Here is an 18,388-nt window from a genome sequence, read left to right as displayed (position 1 = left end):
CCAAGTTGCTCCCGTGACTTCATCGAGTTGCTCTTGTAACTTCACCAACTTAAAACACTTGGTCAATAGTAAATTTTTCCGAAAAAAATACTGTTTTTCATATTTGTTTATTTATAAAACTTTTACAACAAATATTAAAGACCACTCCACTTGTTTATGTTCTTTTATTGCTAAGATACCCAAAAAAGTGCTAAAATCCCAAGCTGGAGTGATTCTGCACTTTTGCACCTTTCTAACCTAAAAACTGTCAGTTCGCGGAAACATTTGTGTAGTACACAAATTAAATGGTTTACGTGTACAGATCGAAAGCAGCTCGCTATTCCGGCCAAATGAAAGAACAATATGGCATCATTGAAACTAAGTTTGTAAGTCTACTAAGAAATAATAATGAGCAACACATACATACAGTACATGTGGTATGTGTGTTGCTCGCTATTAATTTTTATTAGACTTACAAACTTGGTTTCAGTGATGTCATATTGTTCTTTAATTTAGTCGGAATGGCAAGCTGCTTTCGATCATCTGTACACGTGCTATTTAATTTGTGTATTGCACAAATCTTTCCACGAAACAGACAGTTTTAAGTGCAAAAGGTGCGAAAGTGCAGAATCACTCCAGCATCCCCGAAACTGAGAGGAAAGGTCTTGTTTCCCCAACGACTTCCCATCTCGAAAAAGAAGTCGCGGCATTAAAATAAATTGCACTCATCGCGCAGATGCGAGGGTGACGAAAATTGCTCCTCGCGCACAATGCGAAGAGTCAGATGCGCAACATCCTTACAGCTCGTCCGAAGCGTTCGGCATAAGTTATCTGAACGAAGTGTTCGCCGGTCGTTCACACGAGAAGAGACAAATGTGAAAGTGAAATTGGGAAATGATGTACAAATTTTATTCTCGTATGCCGTGGGCGCGCGGTGAATAAATAACGCGACAGGCGTTATGTGCACTCCGCTGTTACGAATTACGCTTTACCTGCCCGCGAGCCTTTCCTGACAAACGGACGCCGATACGATCGGCATACGGGCGACACAATCGGTGTCGCTCCTAATCGACACTCCGCTCACGCATTCATTTCACCGTGCACGATGTGACGCTCGTTCGCGACCGATCGCCGCCACCTTGTGTCGTTCACTCGCCCCCATCCGAAATGTGGCCTTGCTCGAAATATCGCGAGTACGTCGAGGAAGGAAATTTTTATTTTCGCAGCAAAACTGTCTCTCTACTTTCTACGAGATTCTGTTTGCATGTACGACGCGAATGCGACCCTACGTCGCCGGCATAATTATTTGTTCAGTGACACAACGAAGACTTTCTTTCGTAAAATGAAGATTTTTTTTCTACTTTAATTTCTTTGTAAAAATGCAAATCTGTTACGAGGGCAAATTTTGTTCGCCAAGAGAGTTTTATTCTTGGTAGATGTTTGTTGTGGAGGCGACAATGTGTTTTGTAGACAAGACAATTTGTTGTTGCGAGGAAAGAAAGGGTGATCTTATTTTTGAATTAATCGAACTAGAGTTTGAAGCATAATTATTTGTTTAATGATAAAACGAAGACTTTCTTTCGTAAAATGAAAATTTCTTTCTAATTTAATTTATTTGTAAAAACGCAAATTGTTCGCCAATTAAAGAAATATTTATTCTCAGTAAATGTTTATTGTGAAAAGGTAATCTTATATTTTTGAATTAACGGAACCAGAGTTTGAATAGCGCAATTATTTTAGATTTAATTGAGATACTTGAATAATAATGAAATCTTGCAGAAAACGATGGTTCTTAAAAATTTTCATTCAAGAAAAATTGTCTTGTAAAAAGAAACAAACTCGTGGAATGTGGATATCCCGCGTGTGGACTATCCAATACCCCGTCAGAGAATTGAACGGGATCTACTTGTTTATCGCTGTCGTAAATTTTTCTTGTTTACGCTCAGATTTTATGAACTCGCGAGACATTAGAGATCGTCTGCTGAGATAGAAGGACTCATAGTGATTTATGCTAATTTCGTCATTGGCAATTTCTTCTTTTCGCGGCTCCGGCGCGTGTTTTATTTCAAAAATTAGAAAAGGCCGTCCTTTAATAAAACATTTATTTGTATTAAAGTTGCTTGCATTATATATTTATTAAAAATTTGTCTCGTTAATATTACTGTCTCCTTTATTTCTTTCGGTAAAATCTTATGCTCGATTGTTTGGGCGTAACATTTTAATATAAAAAATACAGGGTATCAAGTTTGTACGAATATCCATTTTATTTGGCGCAATTTGACGATGTACCATTACTTTTGTGGAGACAATAAAAACGTATAATTTTCTAACAAAATATATCCAAATATAATTAAATTGTACATTTCTTGATTTACTTTAACTCGCGGACAGCAAGCGGCGTGGTAGCCAAGGGTTAAATGGAGCCGATAAAACCTTGGCCGGTTTGCCTGTCTGAGGTAACGCGTCGTGGATCGTTAACAATGTACGTGCGATACGTTTTATTAGCTTTACCGAAAATTCTCACATCGCGCGCGTGCGATGACGTAAAGACGTACGGCGGTTGTAAAATTGTCGTAAAAGCAGCTTTTACAGAACTTGGCCGAGCGCCCGCAATCGTGCGGGCTCAAAGGAAAACGAATTGCCCTTAGGGCCGCGGTTGAGTCCCAAGGAATAGGATCTGAGGACGCTGAGGTAGAAGAACCGGACAAACGAGATCGAGCCCCTTTTCAAGACTCCTTTTCGCGTTCTCTCAAAGCAGTCGCTTCGCTGCCTCCGCGGGCCAAATTCAATTGCTTATCGCGACCGCAGTTGAGACTTCGTCCCAAAGCAGTCTTCGGCGTTTCGCGGTAACCCGCGGTATTCGCCCGATAACCGGGGATTCGACAAATCTCTGTAACACCCGAGTCACCGCGCTTTTTCTAATGCAATTCATTCCGCCGAGATCGCGCTGCGATATTTCTCCGTTGATTAATTGCAATTGCGAGAGGGGGAGGGGTATCTTTTCGGCTGCGAAAAACGATTACCTCGGCGCGGCGTGGCTCGGGCAGGAATGTCGACGCGGCGCCGAATAAAATTACAAGGCGCTTTTTTGCACTTTCTGCATACCTGCGTCGCGTCGGCGTGAGTTCTCGTAGATCGCTCGGAAATACCGGCATAAAATAACGTACAAAAATGATGTATACTTAATAAGCATAATTATGACGTTAATGAGCCCTCGTCTTGGATCGTCTCGTCCATTTCACCGCACGTTCGCGGGGGCCGTAAACTTTCTTCGACTTCGCGCGTGCGTCGCGCGCAGGAATTTCGGCGCGGCGCCGAATAAAATTAACGAGCGCCTTTTTTTACGCCCGTGTGGAGGACCACATCCTTGATCGCGTCAGGGATTTCCTAGAGTGCGTCAATATCGCCGTGCGAAGTGATTGCACACCGCGGTCTCGCGATTAAGCTCGCGCGAAACGTTTAAATGTTACTGCACTGGGGTGAATTTTCTCTTAAAATTCACCCTGAAAATTACGCGACCGTCAACCGAATGAGATTCTTTCAATTTTACCATACACTGACAAGAAAATTATTTTAAACTAAGTAAATAGATTTACTTAAAATTAATTTCTTTTACCGAAGTAAATATTTATTCTGTTTAAATAAAAATATCAAATTTCACGTAAATCTGTGTATTATATTAAGTAAATTATCCTCATCCTAAACTCTGTGCACGCAAAACGTGCGCCGACGCCCAATGTATGTTTATCTCTTTTTAAAGTGTCGGAATTTTTGGAGATTTCAACGCGAGCGAGCCCGATGTCGTGTGCGCTCCGTCGAATTCTCGGCGACGCTTTCAGAGAGAAAAAAAAGGTACGTCTACGATCGCGCGAAGCAACGTATCTAACAGACAAATTTACGGCGCTAATAAATCTCCGTCTTATCCCGTCAGCCTTCGTCACGAGAGAGAACCGCAAGCTTTCCTCGATTTAGTGCGCGCGTCGCGCGCAAGAATTTCGGCCCGTCGAATGAAATTAAAGAATGCCTTCTTCTACTTCTTCTTTTTTTTCTTGACGCTCTCCGCATATTTGCGTCGCGTCAGCGTGATTTCCTCGAGCGCGTAAATACGTTCCGGATCCCGTGGACTCTGCTCCTCGTACCGTGACGTGTGTGTACGAAACCCGGATAGATGGACAAAGTGGGGGCACTCGGAGGCGCGTGGCCGCCACTGGACGCGCGGGGGCAACATAAAACGAAGCGGCAAACGAGATCGAGGCTCAGTATACACGAGACCACGATCCAGTGACGAGAGGGACGATTAAGCCTCTTATTGATTGTTTGACAACAATCGTACCTGTGTGATCGCACGTGTGATCGCAACCTGCCGGCGCGAAGCGAGTGTCGCGACGTGGAGAACGGACCGCGGGCGGAAAAGGAGAACAGGCGTAACGATGATCGGCGGGAATTCGATCGCGAGGGTCGCTACCTGCATTCTGCTTGGATGCTGCGTGACGATGCGAGTCACCGGCTCGGCGATACCGATGTGGGAATTTCTCTCGAGAGACGAGAAAGTGAGTACCGGGGTTTGTCCCACCGTTTATTCAACCAATTACGCCAATAATTGCAGTTCGATGCGAGAGATTTGCCAGTTTTCTATTAAATTCTAAATAACCGACGCTACTGTGCGTTTTGACGCCAAGTACTTGAGATGAAGCTATTCCAGCTTCTCAAAACACGCGTTGCTTCAAGTGAAGCTATTTCATCTTTTCAAAGCACTGCTTTAAGTGAAACTACCCGAGGCTTTTTAAGTAAAAATTGGAAAGATTCTTCCCTAGACAAGATCTTGTTGTATCGCGTTGACACTGCCGGCTATTTTTGACTGCTGCACGTTCGAAGTTATACAACTCTGTTTCCAATTTTATTCGACAGATCCGAAACACCATTTGCATCAATTTAATGTGATTCAATGTGAAATAGACTCGCGTACGTAATTCGATAATAAGATGCTCCTTTGTCGTTTATTTAAAGTAACAAATTCTGTGAATATAGAAATGAAAAATATAAAAGTACGAGGCAACAGATGAAAAGATATAAGAAAAGAATTTACGCCGTGTAAAAGAAATTGCATCTTCGTCGGAATAATTTTGCACGAAAGAGAAAGATACCGCGGACTATTCCCGTCAGAACGCATTGCATTCTCATTTCAACTTGCACATCGAATAAAACCGCTCTACAACGTTTCTCTTCTTTACAAATTATTCCGAGAAAGATTAAGTGTACAAATACTTATTTCGCTCACTGCAGCTGCACTTCCGAGTCGCTTAATTTCTTTTTATCTTTACATATGACTGCTGCTATTGTATATAATTGCTAAACCCCTTTCATTAGTTTCGCATCGAGTCGCGAATGAGAGACGTTGCAAACATCTCTTCGTGATATCAGCTATTCAGTGGACTTTCACCGAACAATCGAGTGTGTCCGATGCAAGTGCGTTGCATCCGAACCACGTGCTGGGGCGTACTCGGTGACTGCGTTTGAATTGTACTCGCGTGAGTCTCTCAGCGACGAATTAATAAGCCCGGAATAAGCATCCTTTCGGATACTCGTTAAAAACGCTTTTGATTAGGGCAAGATAATTCGTTGTCTTACACGCGGAGAGAATTTTCTCTTCAAATTATCTGAATTCGCTCGCAATTTATCGCGGGACAACACGGTATTTCGAAGATTTTGTGAGATTTTACCAGTAAGATGTATGGTAAAGTTCAGAAAAAACTCTTAAAATTCTTCGAAATGCCATGTCGTCCCACGATTACATGATTTTCTTTGAAAATTCACTTGATTATTCCTAATGTGAGAATAATCAAGATTCACTTTGCATTTCATTTTATTATAAGTGCGTATAATGTATTTATTATCGTCCTAAATTCGCAGTGTCCCAAAATTTTACGGAATTATTTAACACATCGCAGAGACTTTACTTAACTTTCTCCAACTCTATTTCTATTTTCATTGTCTTTGTATTATAAAACCCTTGCGCTGTACATAACAAATGTGTGAACGGCGAAGTTTAGACTTTTTCTCATTAATGATGAGACGGGCAGCTAACATCTTGTTTCAAACACGTTGCGATTATTTTAAACTTAGACGTAATATCGTTTACTTCATTAGATCAGCGTTGATATAAATTTCAAATAAAAGGAAATTAAAAAGGAAATATCTTCAAAACGAAACTTTAATTGATAAAATTTATTTCAAAATTATGTAATTCGCTGCCAATCTCACGTGACAAATAATTGTACCGGACAAATTATTGCGGCGATCTAACTTGTTTATTACCGTCGTAAATCTTCCGGCAGCGCGAGTAGTCTCGAATGACACATTTCGGTATTGTGAAGTTGTGGAAATCAGGAGCTTCATTTTAATCTCGAACTGCTCGATGTTATCAATCTGCAATAGCCGGATGTCTTGCGATTTTACGCTCGGATCGTAGGGTACCATTTTACCTCGAAGCCCTCGCATTTCCCACGGTGTGTCTTTAGTATCTGCGGAGCGTTAGGCGGCGGTTGTAAAAATCTGAAGATTACCGCGATTATGACGATCGGCTACCGGGAAGATAATTACGCCGTTAATCGTCGCCGTGACACAGTAATTGCACGGATTCTTGCAAGGCGACGAGTGTACAGGAGGCCATGAGTGAAATAAACTTGCGATGATCAGAAATTAACGTTTACTGTCGATATTTATTGGACCATCCAAGCGAAGAACTCGGGCGATCTTCTAATTAAATTGAGCGTGAAGAACGCGTGGATTCTTAACTTCCTTTGGATTAATTTTTATTCGGCGATGTTTATCGCGAATCGCACGCAGAGCTAAAAATAGAATGGCAGTGTGTGTAGAGCCTTAATTGGCGAACGCTGACTACTAAGGTTGAATTACCGCCAGTCATTGAAAGTGCTTCGTACTCTTGGCCAAGGCTATACGCACGGTATTTCGCTGTATGCACCGGATTAAATGTGTGCATGTAATACTCGTGAAGCAAGTAAAAGCGATCGCACGAGTAAGTGCCGAGTTGAAGTTCAAGAGCAGTGCAGCGTGTCTAGGATCAGTTTCTCGGTGGAACTCGGGTCAATGTACGGATTAAAATCCACTTCAGCTGACTGGACTAACAAAAACGTGGTACAAATAATTCAGCGTGTTATCTTTTTTTTAATTGTGCCGGTACAAATAAACACCTTTAGAATTAAACTCAGATATATATATTTAAAATTTTCTTTTGTTTATCCTGAAAATCACGCAATCGTGAAGCAACATGGCGCTTCGAACAATTTTATGAGAGTTTTTCGAAATTTACCATACATTTTCTTAGCAATTATATTTAGTATACATTTTTCTGGTAAAATGTATGGTACAATTTAAGAAAAACTCGCATAAAGTCCTTCAAAGTGCCACGTTGTCCCACGATTACATAATTTTCGGGGTAAATTTTAAAAGAAAATTCTCTCCGTGTAATTTTTGTAGATGTAGAAATATCAACAATTAAAATACTATTTCTCTCTCATATACTTTCAATTGTCATTTCAAACTTTAAAAGCGTAAATCAGAAACACTCGAAGCTGAGGTAACTTTTTTAATCTTCTTCTCCGACTACTCAGGCTCACTTAAGTATTTCAATTCCAAACTAATTTTCGTAATTGTACGTAATTCACGCACACGCGTTCTACAATTAGCTAAGATATTTGACGGACAGATGCGAAGTACAAATATTGCTGCTCCTAAGAGCGTATCTCTAGCGTAACTACATGTATGTAGTCATTGTCTTTCCGCGCTAATTCGCCTGCAGTCGAGAATCCCGCTCATCTCCGCTTTCTCCCAGTTTCCGGGCATCGCGGCGGAAACGGGACAGTAATTCGTCAACTGACCACATACCTAAGGTACATTAGTCAGCGCGGTAATTGCACTGCAGAGACACGAGGCGACAGACACCGTCCTGCTCTTCCCTCCGTGACTTTCAGCTTACTTTCTTAAATATTTAATAATCGCATAGAGAGAGAGGAAGTAAACGCAGTCACACTTGGCGGTCGAAATATCAAAAAACTAAGAGACGTTCGGAAATATTGAAACGGTTTTTCGAAACGTGCGACGTCTAAATTTCAAATCTTTCGTAAAATCATTGTAGACTTTAGGTTTCCCTCGGTTATTAATGCAGGCCAATCGATGGGGATGAATCGGGTCCGTTCGAGGGGAAAACCGCTGACCAAAATCTTGTACACCAATGCCCAGTGGGCATTACTTTATCTTATTATCTTGTTTTATCTTATTTTATCTTTATAATAGCCCAGCAAGGCTTAAAGCCCAAACTGACGCCCAAAAATGCCTAGTAATGCCCAAATAATGCCGCAAGTTTCCCGCTGGGGTCCGTTTGATCCGTAAAGCCCGGGAAAAGCGTGTCAGGGAGCGCCAGCAAGTGTCGAAAGGCGCGCGACGCGAGAATAATAGACCGACGGAATCGCAAAAGGGTACGAGAGCGTCGTTACAGAAGTGTCATTAGAAATTCTAAGATCGGATGCGCGCGTCATCGGAGCGGGCCGCCTGTGTGGACATCGTTCTCGTTATCGGCGACCACCGGCGCTTCTCGCGCGGCGACGGTGCCCGGCGCGATTCGCGACGAGGCGGTGTCGCGCAACCCGATACGTGATATACGGGACGTCGCATCGCGCATACATATTCGGTCAGTTTTTTAACTGTCGGTTCCGTCGCACGGCGTTACACATTGCCGAGTTTCACCGGACGCGCTCGGAATGCGTTTGTCCCCGCGCGATATGGTTCACCTTGCGCGCCTCCCAAGTCCCCGAAGGGGATAAATTGAATTTATATCGATCTCTTCATTTTCCGAAATACGAAGAACATTGTCTGACGAGTTGCCATAGGATTTGGATGCGTTTCAAGAAAAATTGACGTCTCGTCTAACACGTCTACTGGCCGCTTGTTTTATACGCGAAGTAATCGACTCTGACGTTTAAGCCCGTGTCAGACTACGGATTGAGATTGGGATTAGATTGAAATTTGACCAATCACGGTAAAGTTTACTGATCTCAAGTTTCGTGACTTTTACTCTAATTGGTTAAATTTCTATCCAATCTCAATCTCAATTCGTAGTCTGATACGGGCTTAAGAGGACGCTGGGATGATTCTGCACCTTTTGCACTTTTCGCACCTAGAACTATCAATTCGTGAAAACGTTTGTGTAATACGCAAATTGTAAGGCTTACGCGAACGGATCGAAAGTGTTCCATTATTCGGACTGGATGACAGAACAGCGTGGTATCAGTGAAATTAAGTTTAGAAGCCTAACAGGAAATCTACTTGCTCAAATAAGTTACAGGTTACGTAACCTATAACTTATGTAGTGAATAGATTTCTTTTTAGGCTTCTAAACTTAATTTCAACGATACCGTGCTGTTCTCTGATCTAATCCGAATAGTGGGACACTGTACACAGAAGCCACATAATTTGCGTATTGCACAAATGTTTTTATGAATTGAGTTCCAGGAAAAAGTGCAGAAAGTGCAGAATCATTCCAGCATTCCCTCAAAGCCCGTATCAGACTACGGATTGAGATTGAGATTAGATTAAAAATTGATCAATTGGAATAAAAGTTACTAAACTTGAGATTAGCAAACTTTACTGTGATTGGTCGAATTTCAATCTAATCCCAATCTCAGTCTGATACGGGCTTAAGGGAGAGTGTCGCGTGCTCTCAAAAAAAATAATGGAAGATAAGCTCGAGGAAGACGCCTCACGTTCCACGTTTCGTCTCTTCGGCTTCATTCCTCTCGCGGGTGAATCGCGACGCGTCGCGCATTCGCTCGCCGCTCGGCGGGATCAATGGCCATCGCAGGTTCTAAATAGACCCCGCGCCTTTCTCGTTTCAGATGAGTCACCTGTACGGGCTATTCAGCAAACAAGTGGCACGGTTTTGCGACGATTCCTCGAGGCCGGACTGCAACAAGAACCTGCTCATAACCGGCATACGCAGCCTCGCCAGCATGGACGACAACGTCCTCGACAGGCTGGATCCCTATCAGCGCGGCGCGAAGGAAATGAGTAAGAAAACGTTCCTGCAATGGCGAGAAGCTTCGCGTTTACCCGACTGTCTATCACGATCTCGTGTTTGTCGTATAAACATACAAATGAACCGCGAATTCCGGCCTTGACACTTTACGCGGCCTCCCGCTCGAGAGCTACCACTTGCAACGTCCTGTTTTCAGTTTGGCGCGCCATGGTCGGAAGCAACAGATTCGCGTCGAGGATCAGCCACGAAAACGACGACTCTTACTTCACGACCGGTGCCGACTTGCTAGGTAAGTGTACTAGAAACAATTTCGCTCTTTCATTAACTTTTGGCATCGCACTAACAATCCGTCGAGAATAATTTAGGCGATGTAATATTATCGGCTACCATAGTCTCGGTCTAGATAGAGATCTGTGTAAGATGTAAATGGATAAAATATGGCATACACCCAGAGAAATATTAGTCAAATGAGATACCGTGAAATCATATTTCTTTGAGTCTACGAAACTTTTATTTATTTCTGCTAAAACATTTGCTAGATTTGAAGAAATAGATATAAATTCTTTTAAAAGGTCCAGTCTCAATAAAATGTTGGTTAAGGTGAAGAAATAATTTTTTAGGAGTTAAATACAAATCTAGTAAGTTCAAAATTCAAGCAAATATTTTATCTCAAACAAACTTTTCTGGGTGTAGGAAAGAGAAATAACAAATAAAAAAGTTACTTATAGAAAAAGAAAGGGGAAAAATATTATAAAACCCGAGGAATTTCAGCTGGAACATTAGAGATAAAAATCCCGCTTGCAAATTTATCTGGAACTTTGCGGAAAATAATTAGTTTCGCCTCTCTATATTTATTACTTTAACGACTGCATTTGTATTAATGAAAACTCGCTTGTTTAAATCAACGTCGAATGAAACAAAATCTTTCACACGCGGTTTAGAGAAGACGTGTAACATTTAAATTTACATTGATCTTATTTCCTGAAATACGAAGAGTATTGTCTGAAGAATTGTCACAGGACTTGGATGCGTTTCACCAAAAACTGACGTCTCATCTAACACTTTTACTGGCCGCTTGTTTTATACGCAAAGTAGCCGCACGTACACGCCATTGTAATAAGAAAATCATGCGGTGAAGGGAAACGCGTCTCGCGCTGGTCTATTCGAAAAGAAATGACATTTCGCGGATTCGCTTCTTCCTCGTTTCGGGGATCTCTCCGCAATCGCGAACGGAAACAACGTCGTACCATGAGAAAGTTTCAACCGCGGTTTCGATCCCGCTCGTGCTCGCGCTCGTGCTCCTAGAAAGTCTTTTTTTTCTCCCTTGACGATATTGCGCCCGATAAACGGTAAATCCTCGCTGGTTGTCTTCAACCACGTACACTTTCTCCCTTCTTTAAAAAAAAAGAGAGTATCGTGTGCTTTGTCACGCCGATCCATATGATTCATACTCCGTTTTTTGACATTACTAGAGTTGTATTACGCTCGTCGTTTGACCAGTAAGTAGATAGTGTTGAATCGCGAGCAAACAACGCTTGTCGTTCGTGAAGCTCAGACTTTTTTCCCAATAGAAATAATCAGGAATCAGACAATTTTTTGTCTCGGAACTCTGTGATTTTAAAACTGTTGTTAAAAGATTAAAGTCTTACGTTTTTGTCATTTTGTAACAGCAATATTTCGTTATTAAATATCTCTTGAATATATCTAATTCGTTGACAGGGAGACGGGAGCGCTTCCAAGTAATATTTTTAGAAAATTCTATTGATCCTTTGTTTCACGATCTGTTAGCATATTTGACAGTCCTCGCACGTAACAGATATTTGATAAAGATTGAACTCGTATAGAATTTACATCGTTTGTCAAACCAAATCTCCTTTCACTAAAAATAATCGATCGGGTTTTCATTAAAAGCGAATGAAATCCCAGTACAATTTTATATCACATTATTCATTTCTATTTATACATAAAAAATGAAATGCAGTCATCGCGATGACTGGATTTCAAGAAACCAACTCTAAACTTTTATACGATGCATCTGGCACTTTTGCCAATTATATAAAATTATTTACGATTGTTATTTATTATTATTGTATATATACGTGCATAATATGAGATGTACACAAATACTTGTATAGTAAACGCTACTTACATATACATATACAGGGTGTACTAAAACCACCGTATATCCTTTTAATCGCAGATTCCTTAGAAAATTTCAAGAGGAAAATTCTAATAAAAAAATGTCGAGGCTATGAGAGTTTTTAAATAATAAGCGATTATATTTCACAAATGACAGGTCTGAGATTTCGCGCGCTCAGGCACGGCGACATGACGAGTGCTAAAAGTGTTCCTATGTATTTCGCGAGCGAACGAGTACCAAAGTCACCGTTTAACGGGACAGAAAATATTTGGGAAGACGATGATCCGGTTATTTTGAAAACTTGAGGATAAAGAGAGGCGGGAGACTAGATTGAATCTAACTGAAAATTCCAAGTTCACTCAGAATATCGGAGATCGACTAAATCGAAGGATATCAGTCTGATCAAGATGCTCATCATAGTGAACCCCTGCCTTTTATTAATAAGACGTTACACAAAGTTAACAAAAGAAATGGTTAAAGATAACAAGAGGAACAATTAATTCGAGAATGAATCGTTAAGTCTGTTGTGAAAGTTGTCACTATGCTAAAAAGGGCGATATTCGTAGGAACACCTTTATCTCTCGTCGTGTCGCCGTACCTGAGCGCGCGAAATCTCAGGCCTGTCATTTGTGAAATGTAATCGCTTACTATTTAAAAACTATTATAGCCTCGACATTTTTGTATTAGAATTTTTGTCTTGAAAGTTTCTAAAGAATTTATGATTAAAAGGATATCCGGTGGTTTTAGTACACCCTGTATACGAGTATGATAGATATTTACTATATGATTATTGATATACATTCAAGTCGTGTACATATATATCAATTTTGTGCTCTTGCATGGGTGCGTATATTGCACTTGCACCTGCTTTTAATAACAAGAACACACGTTGCTCGCGGGCCATCTAGTAACTGCTGGTGGTGCCACACGTGACATCACACAACGTACGTGCGCGAATGTGTACACTATTGTGTACGTTATTATCTAACTAAACATATAAACTTTCCCAATGCATTCGATTATCCGAGCACATTTACCACGGCTGTTTTGCTTAAACTAAGGCTGCGTTCCGATATTTACTCTCGGTTCGGAAAATGTACAGTGTACGCGACTATAGATTTTCAGCACTGGCAGTGAACATCGGAACGCAGCCTATACACATGTGCGGAAGAAGCATTAAAAGATAGTAATTATGAAACGAGCAGGATTAAGGTATGCGAAAGCAAGTACAGCTAATTCGCAGGAGGATAGAGACTTTTGTAAAATATTTTTAAAGAATTCTGTTAATTCCCCGCATGTCAGTTTGTTAGCAATTTGACAGTTCTTGCGCGTAAGAAACATTTGATTAATAGTAGATATAACATTTGTCAAGCTTAAACCTCTTTCCGATAAAAATAATTAAAAAACAGACAATTTTTAACTCTTGGTACTCTGGGATTTGTGTTTTATAGTCAATTAATTACAATTTTATATTTTGTATCGTTTTCTAATAGCAACATTTCGATGTTAAATATCTTATAAATGCATTTAATTCACAGGACAGAAAGATAGAGGGACTTTTGTAAAATCTTTTTAGAGGATTCTATTAATTCTCCACATGTCAACCTATTGGCACATTTGACAGTCCTCGCGCGTAAGAAACATTTGATTAATAGTGGATATAACATTTATCAAGCGTAAATCTTTTTCCGATAGAAAAAATTAAAAACAGACAATTTTTAACCCTTGGTACTCTTGGATTTCAATTTTACCAGTCAATTAATTACAGTTTTATATTTTGTATCGTTTTCTAATAGCAACATTTCGATTGTTAAATATCTTATAAACGTATCTAATTCACAGGACAGGAAGATAGAGAAACTTTCGTGAAATATTTTTTAGAGAACTCTATTAATTCTTCATCTGTCAATCTGTCAGCACATCCGACAGTCCTCGCAGTAACGGACATTTGACGGACAGTGGACAGACCGCGAAAGGAGGTCACTTTTCTCAGTGTCCGAGATGAGGGTCTCGGCGCGGGGGCGCATCGCAGTGGCTTTCACATTTTCTCCGTTGGCCCATATATACATGCGTACGCTAATGATGCATTGACACGCGATGAAAGCCGCGAGCGTTGTACGCCCGTGATTTCAGGCGTTTACCGATCGATTATCCCGCATCTAGAAATCTAGCTGGAAAAAGAAAAGGGACTCCGCGCGCTGTCCCGCGCGATGGAAGGGAACGAGAAAACGCGATGTTCTTTCCGCTATGCACGGTTGGTTTTTTTCATAAAATCAATTGGAGTAATTATGCCGCGCGTTTCACGGTAGAGAAATTTATAACTGTACAGCTCGCGCAGCCTCTTTTGCTGGCCGAGAAACACGTATGGATTATACGCACGCAAGTATGTATACGCGGCGTTCATCCATCGCGAGGGCAAATTCCTGCACGTCTATCCCGCGGAGTCAGTCCTTGTAGCCTACAAATTAACGGCATTCGACGAGCTGTCGGAAGAGCGGAGAGCACGAACTGACGTGTAGACATTGGGTTGTAAATTATCATAATGCGGAGGTCGCGCGGAACCCCCTTTTAAGAAATAAACGCGTGTGCGGGGACGATAAAATAGGGGCCGTTGATCCAAAGCGGTCTCTTCGCGCGCGAGAATCGCGAGCGTATCTCCTTTCATGGATCTCTTTCGGGAACGCGCGGTACCGATCTTTTTTCCGCCGCGCCAAACTAAGAGCACCCACGATTCCGAGTCGATAGCAGATCGAATCTAAAGATATCTGTTCCCGGAGATCGAATTGTTTATTGCAGTTTTAACGAGGAGCAATTGTAACGTTACAATTACTTTGAGATGTGTTAAAGATTACGCTGTAATAATACTAATATAATTAACTAAGTGCGCAGCGGTAAAAATAGAATGTGACCGATCAGTTTCTGCTGCTCCAAGTTAAGAGCACCCACGATTCCGAGTCGATAGCAGATCATATCTGAGGAAACTTGTTCTCAGAGATGAAATTATTTATTGCAGTTTTAACCAGGGGCAATTATAACGTTATATTCACTCGCGATGTGTTAAAGACGATGCTATAATAACAAATGTAATAGGATACGAGAGGTTTTTCTCACGAAACATCTAATGTGGTCCTGCAACCTGTCGAGATCGTCGCAATTGATCCCAGACACATTCCGATTCTTATACTCAACGGAGAGATGCTTCTCTTAAGAATTATTCTGAAAAGTACGTAATCGTGGGACAACACTTGGGACGGCACTTCGAAGAATTTTGTGACGGTTTTTTTAAAACTTTACCATACGTTTTACTAATAATTGTACTTATTGTCGGTATACATTTTACTAGTAAAATTTATGACAAGATTTCAAACGTCTCTCATAAAGTTATTCAAAATGCCACGTTGTCCCACCAACACATGATTTTCAGGATAAATTTGAAACAATAATTCTCTCCGACATCAGTGATTTTTATTGACCGTATCCGGCAATTTTTATAATACGGAAAATTTATTGCGAAAAGTATTATATTACCTCAGCCAGGGTTTGAACCATGCTGGAGTGATTCTGCACTTTCGCACCTTTTGCACTTAAAACTGTCGGTTTCGTGGAAAGATTTGTGTAATACACAAACTAAATGGCACGTGTACAGATGATCGAAAGCAGCTTGCTATTCCGACTAAATTAAAGAACAATATGACATCACTGAAACTAAGTTTGTAAGCCTAATAAAAAATAATAGTGAGCAACACACATACTACATGTACTGTATGTATGTGTTGCTCACTATAATGTCTTATTAGACTTACAAACTTAGTTTCAATGATGCCATATTGTTCTTTCACTTGGCCGGAATAGCGAGCTGCTTTCGATCTGTAAACGTGAGCCGTTTAATTTGTATATTACACAAGTGTTTCTGCGAACTGACAGTTTTTAGGTTAGAAAGGTGCAAAAGTGCAGAATCACTCCAGAATCCCCATAATTGCCAGATACGGTCAATAAAAATCACTGATGTTGTTAAATACTGCTGGCGACTTTTTACGAATATTCTCACCAGTTGAACAATTCTCTCCGCGTACTAATTCGACTATTGCGTAAAGTCGCCGCGACTAGGAAATTTTCGGTACACGGTGTACTCGCGCGGCGCTTTAATGAGTGAATCTTAATGAAGTGCGGACAAGGATTTCGCATTGGGGGCGCAGGTACTTCCTGGTATTCGTTGCGGCCGTGTAACAGGCCTATTACTTAATCCACGGCGGCTATAAACCAGCGTCATTTTCGAAGTCAAGTCACGCCGGGCGCATTTGTCTAATTCCCACTCTTTCTCCTCTTGCAGCGAGCAGCGGTAGCGAGACGAACGGCCTCGGCGAGGAGACCGCGGCGAGCGGAGATTACATCTCGCCGTCGGAGCCGAGCGGGCCTTATCTGGCGGGACCGATGGTGATACGGGTCTATCCGGACGGCCGACCGGTTCCGGAGGACCAGAAGCGCCCGTTGCCGAAGGACGAGGACGCGGAAGAGCTGAAATATTCCCGTTTGCCGTCCATCGAGGAGATCGAGGCTAAAAGCGGCAGCACGTTCTACGGGAAAGGCGTCAACGAGCCGTCGCCGTTCACCAAGAGGAGGATGTCCTTCGCGCTCGACGACAAGAGCTACCGGCGGCCGGAAACGATGCGCCTTCGCGGCCATCCGCTGCCCTACAAAAGGGCGGTGCTTCGAGGCGCCTTGAACGAGCGCAGAATACGTTACTACTGAGGAGAGCCCTCGTTTTTCTTCTACCTGATACGAGATATCTTCCCTCGTGGTGGCTCGCCCGGCTACATTGCCTCGCGACAATGAGATTTTTCGAAAAGTTAATCGCCAAGATCCTACGGAGAGATACAGACGACCGCGGTCGTGTCTGACCGCTGTCTCAGACGTGGAAAACACGCGGGAAAAGTTGGAAGATACGAGCGGTACCAGTTGCGGTCGCGTCGTGGACGACGATGTAACAATAACCAGCCGTAATTACTAATTCATCGCGCATTCTAACTTATCTGATATCGTCGCTGCGGTAAGTGCGAGAGGGGGGAGTCGTGCGGTATTTTTCGGAATCTCCGCGCTGTCGAGTGTCGGAGCGAAAGACGGGGAGGAACTTTGTCTCGAGGCGAGAGTTCGCGATTTGCGTAAACGCGCGTCGTTCGGGAGAATTCGCGGGCTGCGAATTCTCGGGAGCTTGAAAATTGCAAACTTGACGATTGGTCGGTAATTTGGTAGAGTCCTGGGACGCGAGCGCCGAGAATGCATTGTACATACGCTGTTTCAGTAACACGCACAATCCGACCATGAGAGTATCATTTGAGTTCCATTTATTTAATTTCATTCATTTACTATAGTATTTATTTAATACTCAGTGTGATTGTCGTGACTCGTGACACAAAAAGAAAAACCTGGGCAGAAAACATCGGTGAAATTACGTTGATTATCCTGGAATACGAGCAACTAAAGTCTTGGAAACTGTTGACGCGAAAGATTACAAGCGTATTGTTTAAATCTATCTTGCTACTCTTTAACAAAGCAGCGATTTACTGCACAGTTCGCCTATGTGTATTTCGTTTCCATTAATAAATTTAACGCGCATCACTTTCCTCTGATTCGTATGCGTCGGCACGTCGCATAAAGGAACCAGTGTACCTCGCTGAAAAGTACCATGTTTCGCACGTGAAATATGCTGTCGAATAATTATTGAACGTTACGTAAATTATTCGCGATCGTTTTAACGCGTATATAACAAGCAGTTTGCAAAAAGTTGTCGCTTTCAAACATTTCTACAGCTAAGCGTACAAATAGTTTGTATATTGCGGTAATTATAATATTTAACAAATCCTGCTGAATATTCACGCAAATCGTTGCTCGCATAAACGAGTAACAGCGTGCGCAAAAGAATTTGCATTACGCATTTACGTGACTATTACGATTGATTATTATATGCTATACGTACTGATTTTCGTTTTGTATATACTTGAAATATTTGCCACTATTAACTTTAAGTACATGTCGATAAGGTAGAATCTAAAAGTGTGATAAAAGATGAAACGCATAATATATATTCGAAAGGAGGAATTAACGAGAGATTAAGACAATGTGATAAAATTAACACACACACACACACACACACACGCACACGCACACGCACACGCGCACGCGCACGCGCACGCGCACGCGCACGCGCACGCGCACGCGCA

At 41.7% G+C, this 18,388-nt stretch overlaps 1 protein-coding gene across 1 annotated transcript; it reads left to right on the top strand.

Annotated features, from left to right (window-relative positions):
• Nucleotides 1-4,243: 4,243 nt before the first annotated feature.
• LOC105560009 (rhythmically expressed gene 5 protein) lies at nt 4,244-18,351 on the top strand. The gene is made up of 4 exons (XM_012008733.1): nt 4,244-4,529; nt 9,891-10,062; nt 10,227-10,319; nt 16,501-18,351. Exons 1-4 carry the CDS (start codon nt 4,410-4,412, stop codon nt 16,917-16,919), a joined length of 804 nt encoding a protein of 267 aa, XP_011864123.1. The 5' UTR covers nt 4,244-4,409; the 3' UTR covers nt 16,920-18,351.
• The last annotated feature ends 37 nt before the right edge of the window (nt 18,352-18,388 follow it).

The sequence above is a fragment of the Vollenhovia emeryi genome, unplaced genomic scaffold (genome assembly GCF_000949405.1).
Source record: "Vollenhovia emeryi isolate VEMERY1.0 unplaced genomic scaffold, V.emery_V1.0 DF939245.1, whole genome shotgun sequence".
In the NCBI taxonomy this organism is placed as follows: domain Eukaryota; kingdom Metazoa; phylum Arthropoda; class Insecta; order Hymenoptera; family Formicidae; genus Vollenhovia; species Vollenhovia emeryi.
Note: the sequence above shows the minus strand (reverse complement) of the source record. Positions and strands in the feature narration are given on the sequence as shown.